Source organism: Crocuta crocuta, unplaced genomic scaffold (genome assembly GCF_008692635.1).
Source record: "Crocuta crocuta isolate KB4526 unplaced genomic scaffold, BGI_CrCroc_1.0 scaffold39, whole genome shotgun sequence".
Classification (NCBI taxonomy): Eukaryota; Metazoa; Chordata; class Mammalia; order Carnivora; family Hyaenidae; genus Crocuta; species Crocuta crocuta.
This window is the reverse complement of record NW_027533334.1, coordinates 905,857-933,005: the sequence shown is the minus strand read 5'-3', so window position 1 is coordinate 933,005 and position 27,149 is coordinate 905,857. Positions and strand designations below refer to the sequence as shown.

At 38.9% G+C, this 27,149-nt stretch overlaps 1 protein-coding gene across 2 annotated transcripts in view; it reads left to right on the top strand.

The window, feature by feature from the left end:
• OXR1 (oxidation resistance 1) overlaps positions 1 to 27,149 on the top strand; it is a 360,417-nt gene that overhangs the window by 123,557 nt on the left and 209,711 nt on the right. For both annotated transcript variants that reach the window (XM_077748152.1, XM_077748153.1), the window contains exon 2: positions 22,480 to 22,676. In XM_077748152.1, the coding sequence (XP_077604278.1) occupies positions 22,480 to 22,676 (197 nt within the window). The remainder of the gene's footprint in view (positions 1 to 22,479; positions 22,677 to 27,149) is intronic.

Below are 27,149 nucleotides of genomic sequence, written 5' to 3'. Positions count from 1 at the left end.
GAAGAGAGAACAGTTCTTTTAAGGATGGCTAGAGGAGAAAAAATTATCCCAAGAGAGGAAAGAATTCAGGCTGAGCTGAGCAGATGATGCAGCAAGTATTATTTATTTTACTTATGGTCTTTACCATGGTCTTCTTCGGTAGTTTGGTAAGAATTATAAAGGAAACCTATTAAATTGAAATTTATTTGTGAAAATACATTTAAGATGGAGATACTGTTACATATGTGTTTATTTATTAACACATAGAATAATATCTAGTAGCATATCTAATAATTTTGATATGGTGTTGAGCACAGATTTTTAGCTATAAAGTAAATATATGTCTGCTTTTCATTCATGATGGATTTGCAGGTACTGCCAATACTATTGTGGTTTATTGCCTACATTTGTAATAGAAAGAAATGCTGCATTTTCACTTAGAAGTTAATGGAAAATAGAGATGTAGCCATATTCCCAACCAAGTCTGTGGAACCCTGGGGCATGGCACCCAGTTCCGAATAAAGCCTTAATGTGTCCCTCCAGGGCACTCTATATCCGCCAGGGTAGCTGGGTACCTAAGCCAGGGTAGCTTAGGTTAGTGGTTTTCAGTGTCTTGTTCTTGAACTGGCAGCATCAGCATCACTTGGGAACTTGTTAGAAATCTAAATTCTTGGGTTCCCCCCACCCCACTTGCACTCTGAGTCAGACACTTTGGGAACAGGGTGAAGCAATCTTGTGTTTAACAAGCCTCCAGGAGACTCTGATGCCTGTCCGTGTTTGAGAAGCACCAGGTTAATCTGCTAACAAATTAGCCTTCAATCTCAGCAGTGTAAGACAACATGGTTTGTTTTTCATTCAGGCTTCATTTCCCTTGTGGTTGGCATGGGCTCCTTCTGCTCCATTGCTTCCGTACACTGGGATCTTATGGACAGAACAGCCACCGTCTCCAACATTACTGGTACTGTACCAGAGGAGAGAAAGAGAAGCAAACGGAGGGCTTCTCACTGGTGATTAAAGGACCAGAAGCTACACATCATCACTTCCACTAACAACTAATTGGCCAGAACTAGTGATGTGGCTCCCCCCAATGGCCAGAGGACATGAAGAGTTAGGGATGACTAACACCTTATTGAGAGATAGCAAGATATCAGGAGGACGGCCCGCCAGTATCCCTAAGGGATTACCGCAGTCACACCAGTGATTCCCATGGTTGCTGCAGGCACAGAAACCGCACAAGCACAGGCTTTGAGGGCTCTTTACAGCCTGGGACAGAATGCCCAGTGTTAGATTTCAGTTGATTTAAAGAAAAGCGTTTCTGACACACCAGAGCTTGTGGGGTAAGTTATATAGCCACTAGATTTGTCACCTGTGTAAAATGCGCGAGTGCAGTACTGAACACAGAACATTTTAAAGGGAGCTCTCTTAAATGCTTCTGATGATGATGAAATAAACTCCAAATACTTTAGCACTGACTAAGTTGACAGATTGACTTAGAAAAACCTCAAACCTATAATCTTTCTAACTTCATACAGGGACTCAGTTAATGGAGCAGTATGAATCATTGGCACTTAATCATTTCTTTGTGATTGTGACAGGTAATTCTTTTTCATCTATTAGAAAATTTTACACACATTCAGTCAGTGTTTTTCCATAATACTGTCTGCCTGCCTTGCTTTTATCTCAAAATAAAGAGAAAGTATTAGCCATGAAGTAACGAGAAAGCAGTCACAATAAAAGTGTCTTGTAAAAAAGTCTCATGAAGATTTTATTACTTGAAACTCTTGGAAATATCTACTAGAGTCTCGACCTGTATGCTACCATAACTGTGTATTTGAAAAGATTGAAGTCTGCAACTAAAATGCTACATTTGTATTCAGTGGCCATTTTTTTTCCAGTTGCATTGTGATGCCCCAGTAGGTGCTTAAATCCCTCCCATGATGGACAAAAAGCATCTGTAGGAGAAGTTACCTAGTCACTATATACACATATTTGGTGGGGGGAGTTTGTCTTTATTGAATTAGAGAATGAGTGAGGTCAGACATATGTTGCTATGTTTTCCCTTCTCAGTCTGAAATACATACATTTTAATATTTGCACTTTGTGGCCTTGTTGTTCCCCCAGGAAAAAAATATGTATGTGCATGGTCCAGGCAAACTCATTTATGGATTACTTAGTACTTTTAACTGAGTTTAAATGTCTTGGGTCATCTCTCATTTGTGTACCTATGACTCTTCTCATTGTTACTACCTGCTAGAAACTTGCTGATAATTGTCCTTAGGTACTAGCCACCAGAATTTCTTAGAGACTCTCAGAAATTGGCATTTATTGTTGCTGAGTTCCATTTTGAAAAATTGTAGTTGAATGTATTTTTTAAGAAAATGGTGCAATTGTATGAACATCACGTTTTACATTATTAAGAGCAAACATTTTTCTCAAATGTAATTTTGAGATGTATTGCATAGATAATATGTTCACACATGGCACATTCCTTTAAACACATCCCAACACGCTTATAAACAAATCAATTGAAAGTAATTCAGATATAATGAAAAATATGGTGGGAAATATACTATCAGCAGAGATAGCAAAATTTTTGCTTACTAATGCACAAATTTCATGGGAGTGCAGCCCACATATTTTAGTTTCAGTCAAATAAACTTTTTTCAGTCAAATGAACTTGTTTTAAAAGTTTATTTATTTTGAGAGAGAGAAAGAGAATGTGTGCGTGCCGCGTGAGCAGGGGAATGGTGAAGAGGGAGGGGGTGGAGGAGAACCCCATGTAGGCTCTGCGCTATCAGTGCTGAGCCCCACATGGAGCTCAATCTCATGACTCAGATCTTGACCGGATGAAATCAAGAGTCGAATGCTTAACCGAATGAGCCAGCCAGGCACCCCTGCAAACCTTTATATTGAATCCAAAATCCTTTAAATCACAGTGTGGACCGTCAGAATGCAGTTCACTTAATTTAATTCAAGACTGTTGTTTTAATTCATGATTTCATCTTTATTTCCTATTCCACTCACATCTTCAGGCATATGAATGTGTGGGTATGTGTATATGTGTGTGTAAATTACATAATACATCTTAGGACTCATTATATATAGTATGTCACTTAGAAAACTTTTTCAAAAATGCTTGGAGTTTTTTTTTCACAAGACAGTTTCATTGCCATTAGTTCATCTCATCATCTGATATGGCAAAGAACAAACTGATGGGGATTTTAAATCTTTGTTGAGAGAATTAACAGATATTTTAAAAGTATATAGTGTCCTGTTTTCTTTTACAACTATAATTTTACCTGGGAGATGATTACCAGAATAACTACTTACTAATTTCTACTTTTGCTTTGGGCCAATATTTATCCTCATGAAAAATTTTATTATTTATTGACAACTTGTCCCTATGGGGCATCCTAAATCAGGAAAAAAAAAGTATACATATAATGTATGTATTTTAATTTCTCCCCATTCTGTGATCCCAACCTTTGTGTAGCACGATTTTGCTTTTTTATTCTATGTTGTCAGTGGTACATTAACAAAATAGATTCTGCTTATGTTTACAGAGTTTTTCCCTTCAAACTTACATATGACTTTGCTTGTAATATGTAAGAAAAATGAAGACACATAACAAACCAATCTCTATCTTAAAAATTCCTACTGCCCTTCATCAACTGAATACATAATAAGAATTATGAACAGTCTTCAGAATTTTCTTTCTTTGTCCTTGATTCTTGAATAGCAAGTGGAATCATATTCTCCAGTTTGTGTCAGGTTGGAAAGGCAGTACTGATGTATAACTAGTCATGTGTGTAGTGAGATAAAGCAGTATTTGGATTTGGGCTCCAGAAACATTCTTGACGTTAAATAGGACAGAATGTGGTAGAAAAAGAATTGTTCTTCCTCTAGAACTCTGACCTTGTTTTCACTGTCTTAGAGTGACTTGCAATTTCAAATCATTGTCTGAATAATAAGGCAGTATTGTTGTTGCCAATGAACGTTGAGGAATGAATGCTAAATATGTAGTCATGGAGCTTTTATTTGCTTACTGTGACAAAACCCAATGACCTGAGAAGTGCCTACCAATATGTAGCTACTGGCTCTAGTGCTCTATAGATTTTTATGGTGCGCATTGTCATCTCATATAGACTGCTTGGATGAGTTCCTGAGAAATTGCCAAAGCAATAAAACAGTGCAGCCATCAAGAAGAAACCCAGTAGATACTATACGTGAAGTGCTACATTGCAGATGTCAGTCTTTTTCCTGCATATTTCAAGATTCTTTATAGAGAAGATGTCAGATTTAAATAGTAGAAAGTGTATGTTTCCTTCTACTTAAAAATCTCTGCAAGTGAATTGTCATTTTTTAGTGATAGAAAGTGTGTAGTGTTTCCTTCTCAGTTAATGTAGAATGGAGTGCTTGAGTCTGTAACAGAATTGCTGTACCATCTGCAGTTCTTTTCGAGACACTGGTGATCTGTCTGTGAACAAGGCAAGCAAGCTTCCAGTTCTCACATCATCAATGATGAGGTTAGGGACTACAGATAATTTACAAGAAGGCATATTAATGATAAATGGCCTAAAGAAAATACGAATCAAATAGGGTGATGGGGAAGTGCACAACTTTAGGTTGGGCCATCAAGGAACATCTTTCTGTAAAGGGGCCGTTGAGACCAGATGACAAGGAACCAGACAGGTGATTTTCTAGGTAAGGTGCAATTTCAAGAAGAGCAAACTTCTAGTACAGAAGCTTTGAGGCTCATACAGTTACTAGGAAAGGAAAGGAGAGTGTGGCCAGAGCTGAGAGAGTGAGGAGGGGCAGAGATGAGGCCAGTGAAGTAGACGGGGGACGTGGGGCCCTGCAGGATATGACAAGTGGCTTAAACCTACTTTCAGCGAAGACGAGAAGACTTTGGAAGAGCTGACTTAATCCGAATTATGTTTTTAAAGGAGCATTTTGCTCTTGGTGTAGAAAATGGATTTAGTGAAAGGGTGGAAGCTATAGGATGAAACCACAGTGGCCCCCAGAGGAGGAATGATGGCAGGTCAGCCTAGTGTGATACGGCTGTGGTACTGTTCTCAGCACGCTCCAAATAACCCTTGCTCTCAAGTGCCTCCTATTTCTGCAAAATCAAAATCTTCTTTATCCAAACACTTCCTGCTTCAATGCTAAAAGGGAAGGATAGCATACTTCCTCCACAGCTGTTTCCCATCCCAGAGCCTGAAACTCTCCATACCCTTTTCTCCACGTGAAGATTATTTTGAAGCTTCTAGTGGTTTTGATCAAATTGTGTACATGTAGAATATTATTCTCACTCTCTAACATAACACCACGGATACAAAGATTAACTTCAACTGACTTAGGAAGTTTCAACTCCTAGGAGGTTCATACAATATTTCTAAATTCATAATCTGCAGTACTTTGGGGTTGAGCTCTGACTTGTAGGTTATTATTGACTGACCAGTAACAAAGACATCATCAAGCTGGATTATAGTTCTGGAAGTATGTCCTTATACAAGACTCATTGGTGCTGAAGCATCATTTTTAAAAAGCTGTGCTTTAGGAAATCAATTTGGGGGACCATAAATGGGCAATATAGGCAGGGCCAGCTTCACTGTGGTACAGCCGGTGAAGCAGCACAGCGCCTGTGCTGAAAACAGCCCCATACTTGGTTTAATGCTCTACTGTTACTGTCTTGAATTCTTAATATTTTTTTAACAAGAGGCCTTGTGTTTTCATTTTGCCCAGGACACCACAAATTCTATAGCTGGTCCTGAATACAGGGCTTGGAAAATTATATGAAAGTCTGTCCCTTTGCTACAAGGCATAGAAGGGAGGAAGGGGTGGAATGCATTTGAATTTGAATAAAGGGATTCTTAGTGAAGTAAATCCATTGCCTATAGAATTTGAGATCATCTAGTCCAGTGGTTCTCAAGTGCCTCCCCGAGTCCATGCCTACCAGATTTTTACATTTGGAACTCTACTCAACTCAAAAGTCTGCTCTTTATTATGCAGTTAGATTGATTTTGCCATTTTTGGCCTAACATATCTTTTTTGTGGTAACATTTTGGTAATAGAAGCTTTTTCTTTGTTTTTAAAATATTTCTTTAATATGGAGCTTGACCACCTCATTTTAGCCCAAAGCCTCTTGACAGATAAATAAAACAAAACTTCCCCATCCCATCCCTGCCTTCTGCTTTACTTTTACCTCTTTTTTTCTAATCGCAACCTCATTTTTCTCTTATTTTGATCGTTTTCAATAGCAATGATTCACAGTTCACAAATACTTGAACCTAATTTCTTGCAGTAAAGTAAAAGGTAGTCTGAAATAAATACACATGAATATTAGAACTTCTTATAGGCAGGGCGCCTGGGTGGCTCAGTTGATTAAGCATTTGACTTCGGCTCAGGTTATGATCTCACAGTTTGTGAGTTCAAGCCCCGCATTGGGCTTTCTGCTCTCAGTGCAGAGCCCACTTTAGATCTATTGCTTCTCTCCTTCTCCCCCCCCTCTTTCTCTTTCTCTCTATCTCTCTCTCTCTCTGCCTGCCCCACATGTGCATGTATATGTGCGTGTTTGTGTACATGCTCTCTCTCTCAAAAATAAATAAATACAATGTTTTAAAAACTAAAAAAAAATTTCTTACAGGAAAATTCAGAGTTGGAGAAGGATTACCTTCTTGTAACCAGGATTTATATTATTTTCGATAATTCTAGTTTTTAAATCCATTCCTTTTTAGGTCCTGAAGGATAGCAACCATTTTCTTTTCATTTTTGTATCCCCAGCACTTAGCATAATGCATCAAACTCAATAAGCCTTCAAGGAATATATAGAAAATAATTGAAAAATATATAGAAATGATTTTTTAACTAGAAATGTTGCTGAAACAGAGGAATGTCTCCATTTTGTTACCATCTTTCTTGGCAGTTCCAACTTTTCCATAACCAGAAAGCAATGAACTCAAGAAAGGAATAAAGGTGCATTGAATTTGTAACAGGAAGTTAAAATTAGTTACTCTGTTTCAGCTGGAACTGATAAAGCACCTGTTACTCCATTTCAGAATGAGGTGTGAGATCACCAAATCAAGATTTGAAAAGCTGATGATCAGAATCTGCTTTTGTGACTCTTAGTTGACCACCCTGCTCTGGCCTATATAACAGTTTGGAGATTAGGACAGGATTTTCAGAGAGCTGCTGGTGTTCTGAGAATCCTGTCGATCCCAGCCCCCCAACAGGTGAGAGATGCCTTTACCTCACCTCAAATCTATGTATGGGACTTGACTGAGAGAACGCAGAGAACTTGGGGTCAACAATGGGTTAGACTTTGACTGGACCCTGAGAAATCAAAATGAATAGGGATGATAGCTCTCTGAAGAATCCAATGAGGGGATGCAAAGAGCTGCTACATTGTGGGTGTGGCGAAACCCATGGGGCAAAGGAGGCTTGCTTCTTGTTGCAATTTGTGGCCCTACAAAAGAAACCTGGACTGAAAGAGTCTTATTATCTTATCCAGGAGGGCTGCCTGGGAGAGGGAGGTAACTCCCAGCAGAAAGAGCATGACTGTGTACAAGGGGGCTGGGGAAGGAGCCAATGACCAATGACCAGTAACCAGTGGGAAGAGCTGCATTTACCCAAAGAGAGGAAGCAGCACTTGAGAGATCTCTGGAGAGGAGTGGAGATGAAGAACCCATTAAATATGCCTCCTGATAAGAGAAATAGTCAACCTTAAACACCTGACAGAATGCAGTGCTGAATCCAGCAAGCAGATCCTGGAGTCTAGTATGGTGCCCTGAACATAAGGGAGTCACTAGATACTTGCTGATCACAAAGATGTGTAACCCTGTTAGGCAAATATCTCAGGAATGGTTATCAGCATTTCACAGATGAGAAGGATGACGTTCAGGTGAAGTGTTGTATGTCAGATATTATTCCTAGGAATGGCAGAATCTAGACCAGAACACCGCTCTAAAAAGGAGCCTGGAACAACACTGTAGAGCCATTATCCTATTTGTGAGAGAAACAAATAAGGGTTCATAAGAAGGCCTCCTGTGGTGTTTGTATGTCATTTTACAGTTTTTCCTTAGGTGAAGTCAAGCCTTTAGTGGTAGTTACATTAAATGTAGACTGTGTTATCCTTCCTGGCAGGATACAGGGCACTGGTGGTTCAAACATGAACAAGATGATTGTCCCTGACCTTGAGTAGTTTATGGTATACAGATTAAAGGCAGTTACTTGTCATTTACTTAATATATATCATGAATCAAGAAATATTAGTTCTATTACAGCTGTTGTACAGTGAAGTGGTTGAACCTGGGTTCCCTAAAGATTTGGAAGTCCTTGAGGCATCTGGCTGGCTCAGTCAGTAGAGCATGTGACTCTTGATCTCAGGGTTCTGAGTTCAAGCCCCACATTGGGCCCAACCTAGGCTTTGTACATACTGCCCTTCTTGGGACAGTTGTATGCCTTTATTTTGTATCCAGCAGCAAAGCCTACAATAAAACAGACTTGACTGAACCTAAAAAATCATTAATAGAGTCAATGATTCTTAAACTGTTGTATGGGGAAACTTTTCTATTAGGCCATTTGGATTTTATTAAGTGCTAAGGAAAGGGGGGCTTAAATACTGTTCAGTAAATGTTTTATAAACTGTTTAAGTTTTCTACACCAACATTGGCATTTGAATTGAGCTTTTTTGGAACATTGCATTGAATGTCAGTTCTGACATTTTCTGTAGGGCTGCAAAAGCCATCATATACATTGTTTTGAAAATATTTCCATGAAGAATAAGTTTGTGGGTCAATCAAACATGTTTGGGCCTCTCCAACCCTATGAGCATGTGTTGCTGGCAGTCTGCACTTTCACTTTTCCTTAACTTTGCATTTGTAGTTTTGAGTCTTTGCTTTTCCATCATCTCAACCAGTTCTGGAAGTGTTCCATGGTGAACAGTGCCCTTAGCTGCGCAGCTATGAGCTGACAGAGTGTTGGCTGGTCCAGGTTCTGTTAGTACATGTATTCTACAAGGAACCGATATTTACGCTAGCCTGAAGGGCCAGCCAAGGTCAATTTTTATACTTAAGAACCATCTAAGTAAAAACTGGCCTAAGATTTGGTCAAGAGTAACATTTTATTACATTATAGTAGCTTACAATTAAGAAAGTAGAACAGCGTTTGATCCCTTGTCATCTAGCTGTTTCCCTCCCCCTCCCCCAAGAAGTCCTTGTTTGTGGTGACTTGGGGGGCCTGTGCCCAAGACAATCCTGGCATCGCCTGTCCTTTCTCCACCCCCCCCCCCCCCCACCGTAGTTGAAGCCGATGAGTAGCCTGGCTGCAGTGCAGGTACCCCACCCTCTGCCTGGAAGGGCTTCCCTGCACCTCACAGCAGCTGCTCAGGACCCGGGGGGTCAGCAGCACTCAACCCTCCTCCCCGGTGTGCTGCGCCCTGCTGAGGGCCCCACCCAGCCTCACAGCAGCATGCCNGACATTCAGTGTTATTATTGAAATATGTGTGTTTAGAGTCTTTGTATCTTGTGTGGGGTTCATGTTTGTGGTAGTGTCTCTGGTATCTTTGTTCACTGCAACCTTTCCTTCAGAGCATCCCCCTCAGGATTTCTTGTAGGGCTGGCTTCGTGGTGGCAAATTCTTTCAATTTCNCACCCGAAACACGAACTCACAGGCTAATAATCCAGTTTTTAGCTCTCTGCCTTCCCTCTGGAGTTCCAGCCAGCCAGGAGCGCGGACGCCCGGTGTCCGCGCGGCTCTTTCAGGGTCCCCAGCCGCCCGGGAGCTACAATGGCGGCAGGCGCGCCGCTGCTCTGAAGTCCAACTTCCAGGAGCAGCACAAAGAAGCAGTCTGTGTGCTCAGTCCCCTCCAGGACCAGTTGGCGTGAGGGGACCTGGTGTGCAGGTATTGGCAAGTACAGTCTTTCTATGCACCGAACGGAGGTTTTTCCCCTCCGAGCGGAGGTTTTTCTGTTTCGGACTCTCTCCTTTTCCCCTCTCACTCCCCGTAGAGGGTAGAGGGGGATCGCCTCCCACCCTGGAGTCTCCGATCCCGGCCCGATTTTATCTTCCCCGGTTCGCACTCACGTTAGAAGTCTCTCTCAGTGGATTCTGCGTCCTTTTTCTCCCAATCTCTCAGGTTTTGTAAGGTTTCCAATGGCTTCAGATCTTTTCTGTGTGATATATGGGCGCGAGTGCAAGTACAGAGCTCATTACTCCTCCGCCATCTTGCCCTCTCTAGCAGCATGCCTCTTATCACCAACCTTTTTGTGCTCTGAAACAGAATGCCGTAAATCTTAGAAATAGTCGCTGTATGTTATACAAGTATTTGTGGACGTGTCAAACAAAAGTTACATAATGCTTCTGTTAAAAAAAATGATTTGAACCCCTTCCAATCTAGGTTGCTACTTTTTGCCATCATCAGAGTCTATTTCTTAGTTTTTAATGAAATGACTGAATATACTGTTTTATTAAGTTTATTTATATTTGAGAGAGACAGAGAACGAGAACAAGCAGGGAAGGGGCAGAGAGAGAGGGAGACACAGAATCCAAAGCAGGCTCCAGGCTCTGAGCTGTCAGCACAGAGCCTTATGGGGGGGCTCAAACTCACAAGATCATGACCTGAGCAGAGGCTTAACTGACTGAGCCACCTAGGTGCCCCTGAATGTACTGTTTTAAATAAGGAGTTATGTAGGATTTCTGTTGGTCCTTAATAAGATTACAAGTGAACATATATATGTTTTTTTCCCACCACCTTTTCTCCCTGACTTTGTTAATGTGTAATATTTTGCTCATCTGCATCCAGTCTCTCTTTGATTTTTCTCCTAATGTAAGTTACCACCTGCCAAAAAATGAGGCCTGGAAAGCACAGTAGTGAAAATGCCCATTAGTGCAATGCCAGTCCTGCAACACATGTTTAGAAGGGTCTCCTAGCCCAAGCCTATTTCTGAGACCATGTATTCAGTGATAATTTTTAGTTTTCAGAATTGGTTTCAGGTCATGGATCAAGAGACAGTGCTATTTTCATGTAAGTGTTGACTCTTGTGGTTTTCTAACCAAAGAGTATGACAGTAATTTCTTGAGAAAGATTTGGGGCATTGTGATTGAGCCAAACTAAAAATGAAAGAAAATGAAAAAAAGCAAACATAAGCTCATGCCCTGTAGGTCTTCCTAATAAAGACATGTGTGGAGTCTATGTGAAGAGATCATGTATTCATGCATTCATTCATGTAGTAAATATTTTTGGTGTGCACAAAACGTGCACAACACTGTGCTAGCTGTATAAAGGGGTTGTGCTTCCAGCCCCACCAGAGTAAACAGTAAAGTGGACATGAACAGTACATTATTAGACCTTGTGAGAAGCAGTGAACAGGGTGCTACAGAATAATTTGGAACTGAGTGGGGGTGGGGAGCAGGACATGAGAACAACCTACTTAGCCTCATGGGTGATGGTTTCTCTGAGGAGACTGGAAAAAATGAGAAAGAACCAGCAATTCTTCCAAAATGAAGGGAATAACATGTGCACGGACCTTGAGGATAGAGAAAGCTTGACATGTTTGGCAACGTTGAAGGATACCAAAATGACTAGAGCCTGAGCAAGAAATAGACTAGGCTAAGATGATGAATAGCTCAAGATGAAGTAGGAGGTAGATACATGTGGGACCTGATGGGCCATAGAAAGAAGCTAAGAAATCCAGCCACGATGGGAAGCTATGTTTTTCTGAGGAAAATTATATATTTAAAATTTTATGTTTAAAAATTCTTGTTATGGGGGTCCCTGGGTGGCTCAGTCAGTTGAATGTCCAACTACTGCTTGGGTCATGATCTCACAGTTGTGGGTTTCAGCCCCACATCGTGCTCTGTGCTGACAGCTCAGAACCCAGAGCCTGCTTCAGATTCTTTGGTTCCCTCTCTCTCTGCCTCTCCCCCTTAAGCTCTGTCTCTCTCACTCTCTCTCAAAAATAAACATTAAAAAATTTTTTAAAGTGCTTGTTATGGCTGCTTTAAGAAGAAAAAGTAGCAGGAAAGGAAAGTCCTACTGAGAGACCTATATGGTGGCTCTGGCAGTAATCCAGAAGAGAACTGACCAAAGAGGTGGTGGAGAAAAGTGGAGAGATTTAATATAGAACTTGAAGCCAGAAGAAGGAGAAGGAAAAGAAGGAGTAGGGGATGGGGGTGGGGGGGAGGAGGAAGAGGAGAAGAAAGAAGGAGGGGGAGGGGGACTTGAAGGCAGAATAGAGAGAATTTACTGATGACTTAGAAGTGGAGAGTGTTGGAAAGGTAGGGATCAACTATAACTTCCAAGTTTCTGACTTAAGGAACTGTGTGGTGGTGGTGATGCCACTGACAGACATAGAGAAAATGAGAAGGAAGCTTGAGGTGAGTTTAGGAATTGAGAATTTGTTCACGGACACGCCACAGGTAACCGATAATGCCAGGAAACCTGTTGTGTATTTACGTTTGCAGTTCTGGAGAATATTTGGGCCGGAGGTAAGGATATGGGAATTTTCATCATATAAATATTTAATCGCAAGGGAGTTGGTGCAAATACGTAGGGAGATAGTAAGGATAGAGCCCAGGGAGGCCCACCTCCATTAGGCCTCAGGATAGTCCAGAATTTAGGATTGGATAAGAAAAACAGAGACTCTTTGAGGAAAAGTTTTTTGTTTTTTTTTTTTTTTAGGAAAAGGAATATTAGAAGAATTGTCTGTCAGGGAATCTAAGCTAGAATGTTTCAAGGAAGAGGGAATGAAAAAAAAAAAAAAAAAGCTGAGGATGTATATCTACCAGTATGCATCATGCTGAATATTTATAAGGATAGTGTTATCTTTTTAAAAATCCTGAGGTAAGTACTGTTATTAAGTCCATATTACAAATGAGTAAGTGAGAGAGAGATTAAATAATTTGCCCAGGATTCTATAGTAAGGAGCCTAGTTTGAGAGCCAGGCATTCTAACTCCAGAGTCCATGGCCTTAACCTCTGTGCTATCCACCTCCTCAAACACATCCCACAACTAAAATGTTAAGGGAAATGAAAACCAAAAAGTCATTTGAGTGGGACCGCATGAGGGGATTATATACCTAAGTGAGTCATTTTCTGAAAGTGGTGGGTGCCGAGCAGAAGGTGTGGCACAATGGGTGGGAGAGGATGCTGAATGCTGTAAAGGGGAGAGGAGAAACCAAGAAGTGGGATGGTAGCTTTAGAGAGAAAAGGACTAGAAGGGATGGGAGAGGTTATCCACTGGTTGAATAGTGGTGGGGATGGTTTAGCAAAGAGGACGAGATCAGTGGCCAGAACAGGAAGCAGGTAGCCTGTGAGTAAGGCCTTGAGAAAGTGACATAGGAAGAACATTTTCTCCCTTTTCTGCATCCCTTCTTTTGGGCAGAAAAAAAAAAAAAAAGACATTCCCTTGTTTTCTGAAGAATTTAAAAGAGAGCTTTGGCTCTCTATGCCTCTGCCTCCCCAAAGGAAGAAGAGTGACGGCTCAGACTGTGAAAAGGGCACTGGCCCAGCCTCCTCTCCCTCCCCTCTTTGGGACCTGATGCCTGTCTGTGGTATTCTCTGAACTCCCTCTGCCCAGCTGCCCATGGGTCATGCTCACCAGGGCACTGCTTCTCCAAGCTGCCCCCTTGTGGTGGGGTCCCTGACACTGTACCTCTTCCTCAGTTGGTTCAGGACTCACAGAGGGAAGAGAGTGGTTAGTACATTAAAACCTTGAATATAGAGAGGATGCAGTTGGATTCAGAGAACACATGAAGAGATTGGCTTTAACAAGAAGAGGACCATTTTCTCTTCTGTAATGGGAGGAAAAAAGATTTAATATGGTGGAGAAAGATAAGTAATTTCCCGATGGAGTTGCCACTGGGAAGAAGACAGTGATTTCTTTAATGTAGTTTTAAATATTATGTAATACATTTATCTGAAGAAAGTCTAAAATCCAACTCCGTTGTACTGAGTGCCCTACATAGCCTTCATGTATTGAATTACTATCATCTGAACAGAAGAAACATGTAACAGATACTTTAGTGATTTTCAAATTGGGGAAGAGGACACGGCATGCCCTATCTAGGATGACTAATCCAAATCTAAATAGGGCAGTTTTCAAAAAAATCATTTTCAATCAATAATAGTCAACAATGCATCTTATATTTGAAAAACATAAAACATCATTTGGAAACGTTTAGGATGACAAAGATTTTTTTTTCTCTATCAAAGGATGATCTAATTTAAAGAGATAAAGAAGTAATGGATTAACCAGAGTGATGTTTTCCATCAAGGTCCTGAATTAATTTGTAAATATAAGTCCTTGATTTTCCTATACATTCGTTTCCTGATCCTTGGGTCTTCATTTGGGGAAGTTAGGATGGGAGATTGTTGTTCTGCACTGGCATTTTATCTATAAACAACTGGGCTTTGGCCCAGATTATCATTACCTACAGAAGCTATCTTGATTAAGGTCAGAGTTGCCTTATGTTGTGCGTAAGCAAAACTACATTTTAATCAGATGGTCCATATGTTTTATACAGATAGTCTATAATAGGCCCTGATGAAAATAGATTCCTTTAATCAGCAGTGTTGGATAGAAGCCTACGTCTTAAGATAGTCTTATTTATTCTGGTTTCTTCTTCCTAAAGTAAATAAACAGAATGCATTCAGTGTGGCAATAGCACGTTGCAAATCATTTCATCAAAGGTAATGAAATCAAATTTCATCTCTGTGAGTTATTGTAGAGGGCTGTTAAACATTTACAAGAATTTGACTTCCAAATCCTTCAAGCCCTAATCTGTGGATTTGCATAATGTGTTTGTACTTTCAGGATTTTCCAGTTGAAAGGCTTTGAAGTTCCAGGGCAAAAACTGAAATAAATTGGAAATTTGTGTAATTTCAGGGTGAACGCATATATGAGGAAGGAGAAACTCACAAAAGTGTTACTATGATTAACTTAGTGCCTTGAAATTTTGTAGTAGAAAGATGGTATGCAAAACTCTTCATGAGTGCTCCAAAAACATTAAGTGGATATTTCAAATCAGTAAAATTAAAATGTTTCCTCATTAGGTTGCTTAAAAACAGTAGATCCTGAACTTGAACCCAGTTCCTTGATTCCAGAGTCCTTGCTCACCTTCCTCTTCTCCACGCCACCACTAAAAAGGTTTGTGTAAGGATATCAGTTTGTCAAAGTGCAAAGTGTCTCCTTACAGATTACAAGACTAGATTTAGTAAGTAAAGAATTGAAATACTGTTCAGATTTGTCTTCATATTGGTAATGGAGATGAAATGATTTCCTTCCTCTAAGCTCAAGAACATTCCCATAATGGGGTGAGGAGAAAGCTGTGTTATATGAATGTATTAAATTGGTCATTGTATCTGCTCCCAAAGTGTCCAAAAAAGTTTACTCTCATAGATTTTTATATGTGAACTTTATTGTCTTTTTGTATTATTTCTTGTGTTTTATTTTCCCCAGGATGAGACCATTCATTCATTCAGTTATCTGTTTACTTATTACCTACTATATGCCAAGAACTGCTAAATCCTAGGAATAAACTGATGAACAGATTAGAGTCTCTGTGAATGTAGGAATTAAGTTAATCTGGTGGTAAAGACTTCTAATAGAACACGCTTCTTTCTTTCCTCTTTTCTCTCAACTGGTATAAATGTAGGGATATAAATAAACCAGGTGGTAAACATGAAGGATTTGGATGTCTTTTTCATTAAAGGTCAACGAGAAGTGTTCACTTCTTATGTTATGTCTTATTAAACTATGGAGAGGCAGATTGGTTTGGTATTTAATTTCTAGTATTTTTAGCATAAAATTAGATATAATAGCAATGAATTCATGTAAGCTTCTACTCAATTCATATACAGTGTCTTTGCCCTTCACTGAGTTGAATTCAATTGCATTTAACAAGAGAATTTCTAGCAAACCATTCCTACATACCATTGCATCTGTGGCTTAATTCTTGAATTCTCTGTTCTCTGTATTTCTAAATAGGGAAGCATAAGTTTCTTAGGATGAATACAAGACTAGAAACGTGTCTTTTTATAACAAGGTACCTAGTTATGGTGTCCCATTAACTGTCTAATACCAATTTACACTCCCAAAGGATACTTCTGTTGAATTAGAATTGTAAAAGAAGATTGTGCAATTTGTGATTCCACATTGATGAGATGTTCTGCTTCGGTCCTCGTGTGTGAGGACCACCAAGGATAGTGTGGGCATAGCAGTTATAAAGCGGGCTGGAATTGGCATATTCTATATCTTAATGGACTGGATTTTTATTTGTTTGTTTGTTTGATTTGTTTAAATGCATAGATTTCTAATCTTTTTTTTTTTCCAGTTGCACTTCTGAGTATGCTTGGTTTTTGCTGATTGGGTGGTTTGTTTTTAGCTGCTCATTTTTAGTCAGACTGTACAGAAGGGGTAACAAAAGACCTTAATTTTGAAATGTGAAATTTTTTAGGCATTTGCTCTCAAAAGCTCTTTTTGAGTGACTTGAGATTTTTGCAGCAGCCACAGTATCCAACTTGGAAAAAATCTGCATTCTCAGCAGCTTTACTACTTTAAGAAATATCCTTACACTAGCTCTTTTAGAAAGCTAGGAGACAGCTTTGCTAACAGTAATGAGTTGTGCAAACCACAGATGGTCTTCTTTCTGGAAGTTACTGGAAAGGACTACAAATGTTGGGTTTTGGGGGCATAGCCATTTACATTCATGCATGTATACATGCACATTTTGTTAGTATACAATAAATTGATGTGACAAAGAGCGAATTTGTATAGCTACTAGTACTGCAGATTTCTGGAATTTTACAAACTGCTTTCACATAAGTTAATGCATTTTATGCCCACAGTAACTTTCTTGGGTAAAATAGGCAGATAGTCTGACTTCCACCACTATGGGTAAGGAAATAAGAGGCATAGAAAGTCCAGGTCCTTGCCAAAAGTCACATGACTAGTAAATGTCACTGCTGAAATTTATCACTATCTCCTGATTTCAAAGTGTGGCCTTTTGGTCAAAATGTCCTGGTTGGATTCTAGCATCCCTAACTTTTAGCCCTATCTCTTTCTCTAAGCCTCAGCTGCCCCCTCTACAAATAAGGAATATGATACTATTGCATAATTTATTGTGATCAGTAAATAGAATAATGTATGTATGGCCTGTATCCTGTACATTATAAATGCTCAGAGACTGCTTATGTTTGCTTGTGTTTTTGTTTGAAGCAAATAATACTTACTACATGTTAAGTCTTTTTATAAGTGTTCATTTAATCCTCATGTCAGTTTTATGAAACAGGAGTTATTAATACCTCCATCTTACATAAGAGAGGGCCAAGGCAAGGAGAGGTTAAGAAAATTTCCCAGGAAGCAAACTCATAAATACCAGATTAGACATTCAGTTCCAGGGAATCTGCCCCCACCCCACCCTGTTCATAGTCTTAGCCACTCTGCTGTATTCTCCAGGCGCACAGTCAAATATATGCAAGTGTGGCTTTTATATTCTAATGTTATACCACTTCAAATTCCTGTGACCTAGGAAATATTCTCATTATACTATACTAGATTTTCTCAACTGTTGCTACGGTACCCCAGAGCATCCTAATGACTTTACTAGATGTATAATAGAATATTATTTTTTTCCAGATAGCTACAGAACTCAGGAACATATCCAATTAGTTATAATAAAGGTACAATTTGAATTCCATTTGATGGAAGATGTAATTCCAGTTAAGAACCCAAACTAAATGAAACCATTTTTTTTTTCCTCATGCATTTGAATCATAGCAGGATTTAGTTTAGGCTTAAGGTAGAGTTCTATCATGCAGTGTTTAGACAAAATAACAGAACTGTTAAAAGATGCAGAGCATGGCAGACATAGAGAGATGACAAGCATTGCTTGGCTATGACTTGAATGGAAGATGATAGAAGGGTAGTGACAATAGATGAAAACCCTACAATGTGAGAGGAAAAGGAAAAGTATGACCGAAAGAATGTGGCAAGCAACAAATAATAGTAATTAAGGGCTAAAGGTAAAAAAGCTTAGAGAAGGTGTCTCCATGGGTAAAGCCATTAAAATAGAGAATTGACCCAGGTCCTTGGGAGCTGGCCAACATAAAGCCACATTAGTGACTGGTGATGCAAGCCCTAGGCTTCGGGGTGCCCATTAACTCATTTAAGCCAAAAGATGCCTACATTCCAGTTAGTGATTTGGAAAATGCGTGGAAGATCTTTTATGCTTCTAGGAAAGTAGAAATAAATTATGTAAGAATAAAATTTAGTTTATTGCTATGAGGATAGAGGAATCCCATTTAAATTGGTTGATGTTGGGGGCACCTGGGTGGCTCAGTTGGTTACGTGTCTGACTTTGGCTTAGGTCATCATCTTATGGTTCTTGCGTTTCAGCCTGATTCGTGGGTCTGAGCCCCACATCGGGCTCTGTGCTGACAGCTCAGAGCCTAGAGCCTGCTTCAAGTTCTGTGTCTGCCCCCCCCCACCTCTGCCGTCCCTACTCCACTTGCACTCTCTCTCTCTCTCTCTCAGAAATAATATAAACATTTTTAAAAATTTAAATTGATTGGTGTTAGAAGTTTTTTGCCACTTATTTCTTTCTCTAGTTCCTATGACTTTGCATTTCATCATTGGCCCACTGGGCTTTTCCTGCCCCTGGGAGAACTAGTTGAAATTGGCATGAGTCCTGCTATTTATTACAGAGTAGGAAGGTCAAAATCCCTCCTCACACTTCCTTTCAGGTTTTTGTCCTTACTTCCCTTGGTTCTCTGGTCTCCACCTCTGCTTGAGTTCGTTATTTTACGTCACCCCACACAGATAAAAAATACATGTCCTTAAGCGAATTACTCAGTGGATTCAGCTGTTTTCCAAACGCTTTGGAGAGATAACACATTGCACACCACACAAAGGATTCCCATTTAGCTTAAACTCTTCTTATCTTCTACTCCTTCCCCCAAATCCACACTTCAGAATAGGTGAGACCCCCTACGAAAGGTGGTGCAAGCCCTGAAGTTTTGGTGTTTATCTAAAGTAGTGCAGCAGCTAAGGATCTTGAGAAGCTGTTACATAATTTCCACAGCATCTCTTGAAAGTTTGAAGAACAAAATTACCTCATCCCTTACGTCCTCTTAGAAAGAGACTGGAACTTGCATTTCCTGAGAACATCCCACGTAGGTGCTACACTAGGCACTTTCACAGAGGATGTTTACTTAATCCTCTGAGCCTTTTTATCCCCATTTTGTGGATGAGAAAACTGAGTCTCAGAGAAGTGTCCAACATTGTTACCTTGCTGAAAAAATAAAAAACGTATTGGAATACATGTGGCAAAGAGCAAGAATAGTTCTTTTCTGCTAAAAAAACAGGATAGTAAAGAGCAAAGATTATGAAACCCTGGATGGTCTGCCTATGGGAGCCATGCCAAGAGGGACAGCTCCTTTTACTCCTTTCCCTTTCTCCATCCAAGATGTCGGCACTCATTATCCTTTGGAAATGCAAAGCACATTAAACAGAGATACTTTGGACACCTATTAAGAGATGATTTTCATCTCTATTTGTAATGTTTAATATCAGTGAGTATTTTATCGCATGTACACCTACATATTCCATTATGCTATTTACTTTTGTTTAACACATTTAATTTTGAACATTGTTAAAAATTGAGAGAGGCTTCCCTTCATGAAATTTGGAAACTGAAGGTAGCAGTTTGCAGGTTTCTTTGCCAATCAGAGTAGTCATTTTTAGAATCTTGAGGGGTAATTCAATTACCCACACAGTTCTGCTTTCTAAAAATGTATAAATGGAAGTCTTTGCTTAAGCAAGCCAACAAAGCTACTTGCAGTTTTCCAGACTCCAGCAACAACAATGAAATCATGACACCCTTCAAGTGTTGACTGGGAAGAGTCTCTTGTGAGGAAGGGCAGCAGGAACAGGGAAAATACCACAGGGCTATTTTCTTCTTGCCTTTGGCCTCTGGAACCCAGAAGTGTGTCCTTTTGCTCATCCCAGAGAGTCTGTAAAAAGGACTTGTGGTACATTAAGACATTTTTAAGTGATGTAAAAGTTCATCAATAGTAGTATCTAGCACTGTATCAAATATAAACTACCATTGCTGATAGGCTACAATATGAGACTTTAAGTTAGTAACTGGGAACAATTGTGAAACAGGTTAATGTTAAATATAAACAGTATTTGGTGATAAAAATACTCTATGAGAATTCAAGATAACACTTGTCACATTTGCATTTTGAAAATAATCTTTGCTGCACACTAGAGAATAACTGGCTTTCCTTCTGTAAAATTTACCACCTTTCCCTTAAATCCCTACTACTTTCCCCCTAAAAACTTGCTTTAAAGTGAAATTAAAATTTAATTCTGAGATAAAGTTTATAGGATTATCTATAGAAAATTGACATTAAAAAACCTATAGTTTCCATGGCATGGCTGATGTACAATGTCATTTAGTTTTAGTTGCATAATATACTGATTTAACAATTCTGAATTTTACTCAGTGCTCACCATGATAAGTGTAGTCACTGCCACCATATAACATTATTACAACATTTTTTACTATATTCCCTATGTTATGTCTCTGTCAGTGTAATAACTTCAAATGATTATCCTACCCACACTTTTAATATCAGCGGTGGTTTTGCTTCTGTTTGAACTTTATATACATGGAGTCATATAGTATGTATTTTTTAGTACCAGCCTTCTTTTTTATTATTAAATATTTTAAAACATTATTTAATGTTTATTTATATTTGAGAAAAAGAGAGACAGAGTGTGAGCAAGGGACAGGCAGGGAGAGTGGTTATCATAGATATCATAGATATCTATGTTATATCAAAGATATCTTTCACATTGTAGCCATTCTGATGGGTGTGCTATGAGTGCAATTTGGTCTGAATTTATGTTCGGTCTCGTGACTAATGCTGTTGAGCACTTTTTAACATATTTGTTGGCAATTTGGATAAAGGAGTTCAATGTGCATGAATATTAAGTGAGTGATATGTGGGAATGGCAGAAATCATATGGATGACGGTGAAATTACTAAAATTTAATTAACACTGCTTTCATTAATGAATCTTTTACTAATTGATACATTTATTCCTTTAACAAATCCTTTACTCTGGTAAGTTCAATTTAATAGAAGCTTATTGAGAGTTAATAATGAATAACTCTCTCTGTGGAATGATGTGAGATTGTCAAGGTCCATGTCATGGGAACCTTCCCAGAGGAGGTCATTTTTTTAAATTAATTAATTAATTTTTTTACAAATAGTTTATTGTCAAGTTGGTTTCCATATAACACCCAGTGCTTATCCCCAAAGAGGAGGCCATTTTTTAACTGAGTCTAGAAACATGCATAGAACCTGTAGGGCTGAAATAAAGCCTAGATGTATGAAGAGAGATGAAACCTTTAGGAAGTTGCAAATATTCAGGTGTGATTATTTAGCTAATAAAGAAAACTGCTGGGGCACCCAGGTGGCTCAGTGAGTTGAGCATCCGACTTCGGCTCAGGTCTTGATCTCGTGGTTCATGAGTTTGAGCCCCATGTCAGGCTCTGTGCTGACAGCTCAGAATTCAGCTCAGGATTCTGTGTCTCCCTGTCTGCCCATCTCCTGCTTGCCCTCTCTGTCTCTGTGTGTCTCTCTCTCAAAATAAACATTTTAGAAAAAAAATTAAAAAAAAAAGAAAACTTCCAACTTGTTTTCCGTAGAGAATTTAGACTTGAAAAATGACACTTAACATTAGCCTCTGGAAGTACCAAGAGCCAAGAGTACATTAGGCCTAGGGTTCAGTTACAAGTACAAATATAAAATTGTGTGGCTTGAAGTATTTGAATTTAACTCATATCATTTGTCAGTAGTTTTTACACCAAGAGAAACATTCTCTATGCATGAGTAGGGAAAATGTTTTATGGATAGCTTTTTGCTTTCCATGTTAGTTCTGATGTCAGCTCTCTAAAATGTAGAAGTGAGCAATTCATGACAGTGTCTGCAGAAATAATGTGAACTCTATAATTTTTGCAGCTGAGACGCTATTATAGATTAAACAGAAAAGCACTGACAGCCTCTAGTTATCCAAATAATCATTTCATTATCTTTTTCTGGGTTGCAATTTATTTCTAACTAGTGTTTTACTATGGCCTTAAAAATACTCCTTTCAAAACTAAAAGCAATAGCCACATGCATTATCTCTGTCCAACACCACATTTTAGCTTGCTATTAGGAAAAATAAGCCCTTTCGCATCTACATTCTAATACCTTTTAATGAAACCTTTAAAAATGGTTAAGTAGATTTTTTTTCCCCAACTAGTTTCACAAATATTTGAAAAATTTAAAATACTATAGGGAAGGTCTATAATTTCTGAATAACTCTTTCTAGGTTTCAGGGCCAAATATTAACTCAGTTGTTGAAAAAAGAGTTGTGATGAAGATAAAGTTGAAACCAGTATCTCCTGGGTCAGTAATCACAGCCTGTGGTATTCTTTACTTGTAGGTTGAAGAAAAAGTCCCAGTCAGTGGATATCACCGCTCCAGGGTTCAACCCTTTGGCTGGTGCAGGAAAGCAAATGCCGCAAGCGAGTAAGCCCCCCACACCCAAGACCCCCATCATTGAAGAAGAGCAGAACAATGCAGCCAATACCCAGAAGCATCCTTCTCGGAGGAGTGAACTGAAGAGGTTCTACACCATTGGTGAGCACCAGACACTTTATGCATGTGAATAGGTGTGTCTAAACAGCACTGTGAATGCGTGGGTCTGCACTTGCTTATATGATGCATATATCCTTCTGATGGTTTGTGTGGTCATTTCCATCAAAGATGGAAGTTGAAAACCACTGAAAACCTTCAACAGATTTAAATAAGAGAGCAGGTTTAAGGACCTTCTATAGCCTAGCTGGAGAGGAGTTAATTTTATGTGTATATGGTTTTCCAATGTTTAAGTGCTACCATTTTCATTTTTGCCATTTTCAGCCGGCGCCATTTTTTGCTTGTTTTTGTTTTTTTTTCATTTTCCCTCCAGGCTCTCAGGTCTCTGACCCTGTTCTGTCAGGTTGTTAAGACAGTGGTTGATGTCACCCTGTAACTAACAAATCCACTAAGAAAACAGAGGCTGAGGGTAGACAAATTGGAATGTAGTTCTGCATTGACCTTGCATGGTATTAATTTTGGAGGGTTTGAATCCCATATAGAACCCATTCTCTAAGAAATTAGTCAGCTGTGGATAGAGTCTTGCAGGCATTATGCGCCTTTTTTCCTAGATAAAATAATGTCCTATAATTTTGAACTTTAATTGGGATTTTAACTAATCTAAATAAGTTGAATTATCAGCTTTTATATACCAATATTTGTCCATTATGACTTTGGTCTTGCTTTCTAACAATAACGATTTTTGGTGTCTTAGGTCTATTTGAGACAAAAATTGCTCAAGCTATCATATATGGTAGAGGATCATGCATAGGGGAGATAAATCTTACCAGGAAGAGGAGATGGATGCTTGGCCTTTATCTTTTCATTTTAGAGATATTCGGTCATATCCCAAAGCCTTAAAAGTAGAGACTATGGCTTAATGGTTTTACCAAAGTTACATCAAAGGGGTCGCATTTATTTGGTATACACCACACTAACCACCCCAGTATGGGATGTTTGAAAAAATGTTCTCAGATGCTTCAGGGCTCTTATTTAGAGATCACAACCAGGAGACCAGATTTCTGTTTCTACTCCCCTGTCAATTTTCGGTGTGACGTTGTCAAGTCCTTTTCCTGTGTCTTTGGTTGTATCCTTCAAGCTGAAAGACATGCTTGCTTCCATGTAGGGCTAGTACTATTTCAGGATATGGCCACTGAAACCATGCTTTCCCTTTCTACTATTCTATGTCCTCTGCCCGTATCTATTCTCAGGTGCCCTATTCTCAGATGAAGAAGTTCAAGCCTTATTTTTCAAGAGATAGCAGACATGGCGTCTTTGAGGATATCAATAGTCAAGTAACAAGAATTGATATCAGACAGTGCCAACAAGTGCAGTGTTTCTATTTGAAAAATTTACAGTAGCATGTTTCTAAAAACCAGTCAACTAGAAAAGCCCATAAAGTTTACAGCCTCTCTGTTTCCAGTGTTCTCTCCTCCCATCCTTCAGCATGTCCACCACCTTCTATTGCTTCTCTGACTTATTAACTGGTTAAGAAGAAACAGTATTTCGCCTTCATAAAGTAAAGCTTATTGTATAACTTCAGTCCTCCTTAAAGATAAGAAAATGAGGGAGAAACAATGACCAGCTTGGCCACATGAATAAGGAGATAAGCCTAGAAAATAGAAGTCTAAATGGTGAGTTTAGATTGCAGAAGGATGAACTGTGCATTATTTTAAATAGCCCTACCACTGGTGAATATTTAATTATTGGATTTTCAACAATTTGATTCATAATGCCAATGGCATGCCTATTATGTTAAAACAGATACCTGAATTATAAACTTCATATGTTCATATAACCGTTCTACTAATTTGGACACACAACTATTATTTTCAAGGCTGAAATATTAGCAACTGTGTAATCATCTGTATTGAGAGATTATTTCACAAAACAAGTATATTTCAGTATCCTTAATAAATATGTTAATAGCAACAACTAAAACCACCACTAATTGGTAATGCCATGTACCAGGCACAAGTGAAGATTGTTAGGTAGGTGTTGTACTCTTTATTTTTGTAGATGAGGGATAGAGCCTGAAAGAAGTTAAGGAGCCATGAGTAAGAGATAGCAGACTCTGCAAATGAGATTAACCTTCTCTTGTGACACTTCAGAATCAGCTTCTGTGTTACTCAGAAGGATACCTGCAGAGGTGAGCAAAAGGAGTTTCTATGGGTAATACAGTGGAGTCATATTTTTACTTCAATTCTCAGATAATCTCATTTTAAGGACACCATGCCAACTAACCCATCCACCAGCCAATGTGCCCTTTCATTGAAAGAAATATTTCCATGTCTCAATTTATGGTTTACACAACTGAAAAAAAACCTCGGAGCCCTCATGTGGCCAAGTTGAGTACTACATTTAACTTTTGCAACGGAAGCAGTACTGCATTTAAGTGAAATACTGTATTTAATTTCAAGTGATGATTCTGGGAATTAAAGAATTTTAAAATTTAAAAAAAACTAGAAAAATTTGAAGTTACTTAAAGATCTTTTAGTAGGTGGGCGGTACAGTGGCTTCTGTAGAAACTTGTTTTGCATTCACAGTTTGTTGTCCTTCATGAACATCTATTTCCTGTTGTGAGAACTCTAGGAAAGAGATATTGTAGTCTTTTTATATAGACCTTAGATTCAGGCCCTCAATTATTCCTAACAATAGAAACATATTAAACCTAATATAGCAGCAAAAATGACAGCATAAACTCACTTTTTATAAGACAATTAGCCTTTCTTATAAGAAGTATAATAGCAGTTCACTGTTTTTTAATAAGTAAGGGAAAAGCTGTTCTCCATGATGTAAAATATATGAATTTTCAGATAAATGAAAAGGAAAGTAATCATGATTTCAGGACCATGTAAGGAAAGAACTTTTTCTGCCCTGCTTCTTTCACTAACTGTATAATTTTGCACAGTTATTTGCCATCTCTGGGCCTTAATTTTTTTGAATCTATAGAATGAAAGATTTAGATCAGGTCAATGTCTTTCAAAGTATCTTTTTTGCTCACATTCTCTTTTTATTACCGTAACTGACTATACAAAGTTCTCTGTCGGTTTTTGGTTGCTGTGAAACACATTGCCACAAACACAGCTCTTTAAAACAATACACACTTATCAGCCCACAGTTACATAGGTCAGAAATCTATATAGCATGGCTTGGTTCTCTGCTCAATGAATTACAAGGCTAGGATCAAGGTGCTAGGTGGGCTGAGTTCTCATCTGGAGGCTCTACTATGGAAAGAAATGCTCCCACATTCGTTCTTCCTGGCAGAATATAGTTCCTTGCAGTTGTAGGACTGAAGTTCCCATTTCTTTGCTGGCTGTCAGGTGAGGGCCACATTCAGCTTTGGAGGCCACTCTCATTCTTTGCCATGTGGTCTCCTCCATCTTCAAACCTGTAACTGTGTTTCAGGTCCTTCTCATCTGAATCTCTGACTACCTCTTCTGGGGTAGACGGGAAAGCTGTCTGCTCTCAAAGGACTCATATAATTAGATCAGGCCCACCCAGATGATCTCCCTCTCTGAAAATCAACATAACCTAATTATGAGAGTAATGTCCATCATATTCACAGTCCCAAGAATTAGGCATGCATGTACATCAGAGGGATGAAGAATTTGTGGACTCTCTTAGAACTCTGCCTAATATATTTTATCCCACTTATGCAGTAAATACCACTATATACCCAACTACCAGCACAAACAAAACTTCCTTGAAACATTTTTCTACCTATTCTGATTTTTATCCTATCGTATTTCATTTTCATATTTCAACTCACTGAAGCAATTACATAATTAATCACTTGTGATCTACAGTTTGAAAAATCACTGGACTAGATATTTGAATCCTTCAAATACTTAAAGTTATGTTATTATTTTTAAATGATAGGATTAATTGGAACTAGAATGATCCAGCATTAAATTGGTGGGTTAGTTTTAATGGGTAAATAGATGAAAATAGAATAAAATTTGGACTCCTGGGTGGCTCAGTCGGTTAGGTGTCTGACTTCGGCTCAGGTCATGATCTCACAGTTCATGGGTTGGATCCCCGCGTCGGGTTCTGTGCTGGCAGCTCAGAGCCTGGAGCCTGTTTCAGATTGTGTGTCTCCCTCTCTCTCTTCCCCTCCCCCACTCATGCTCTCTCTCTGTCTCAAAAATAAATTTAAAAAAAAGAAAGAAAGTAGAATAAATTTTGTCACTACCCCATTGTTTGTGCTAGATAAAACTACTAGAGTTTGGCAATGTATACTAAAAAACCTATATTCTTCAATGTCATAGTCATTGACATAATGACTTAAAGATAGAAGACAAAACCAAATAGTAGACTCAGATATTTGTAATATGCTTTTCACTTGAAACCTTTAATTCAGAGAACTATATGTAAGAACTTCTGAAAGAATTGTAAATTAGGCATAGAGGTAGTAAAGAAGTCGCTACATGCAAGATGCAAAAATGTCCCATTGCTCCCCAAGGTGAACCTGTAGTA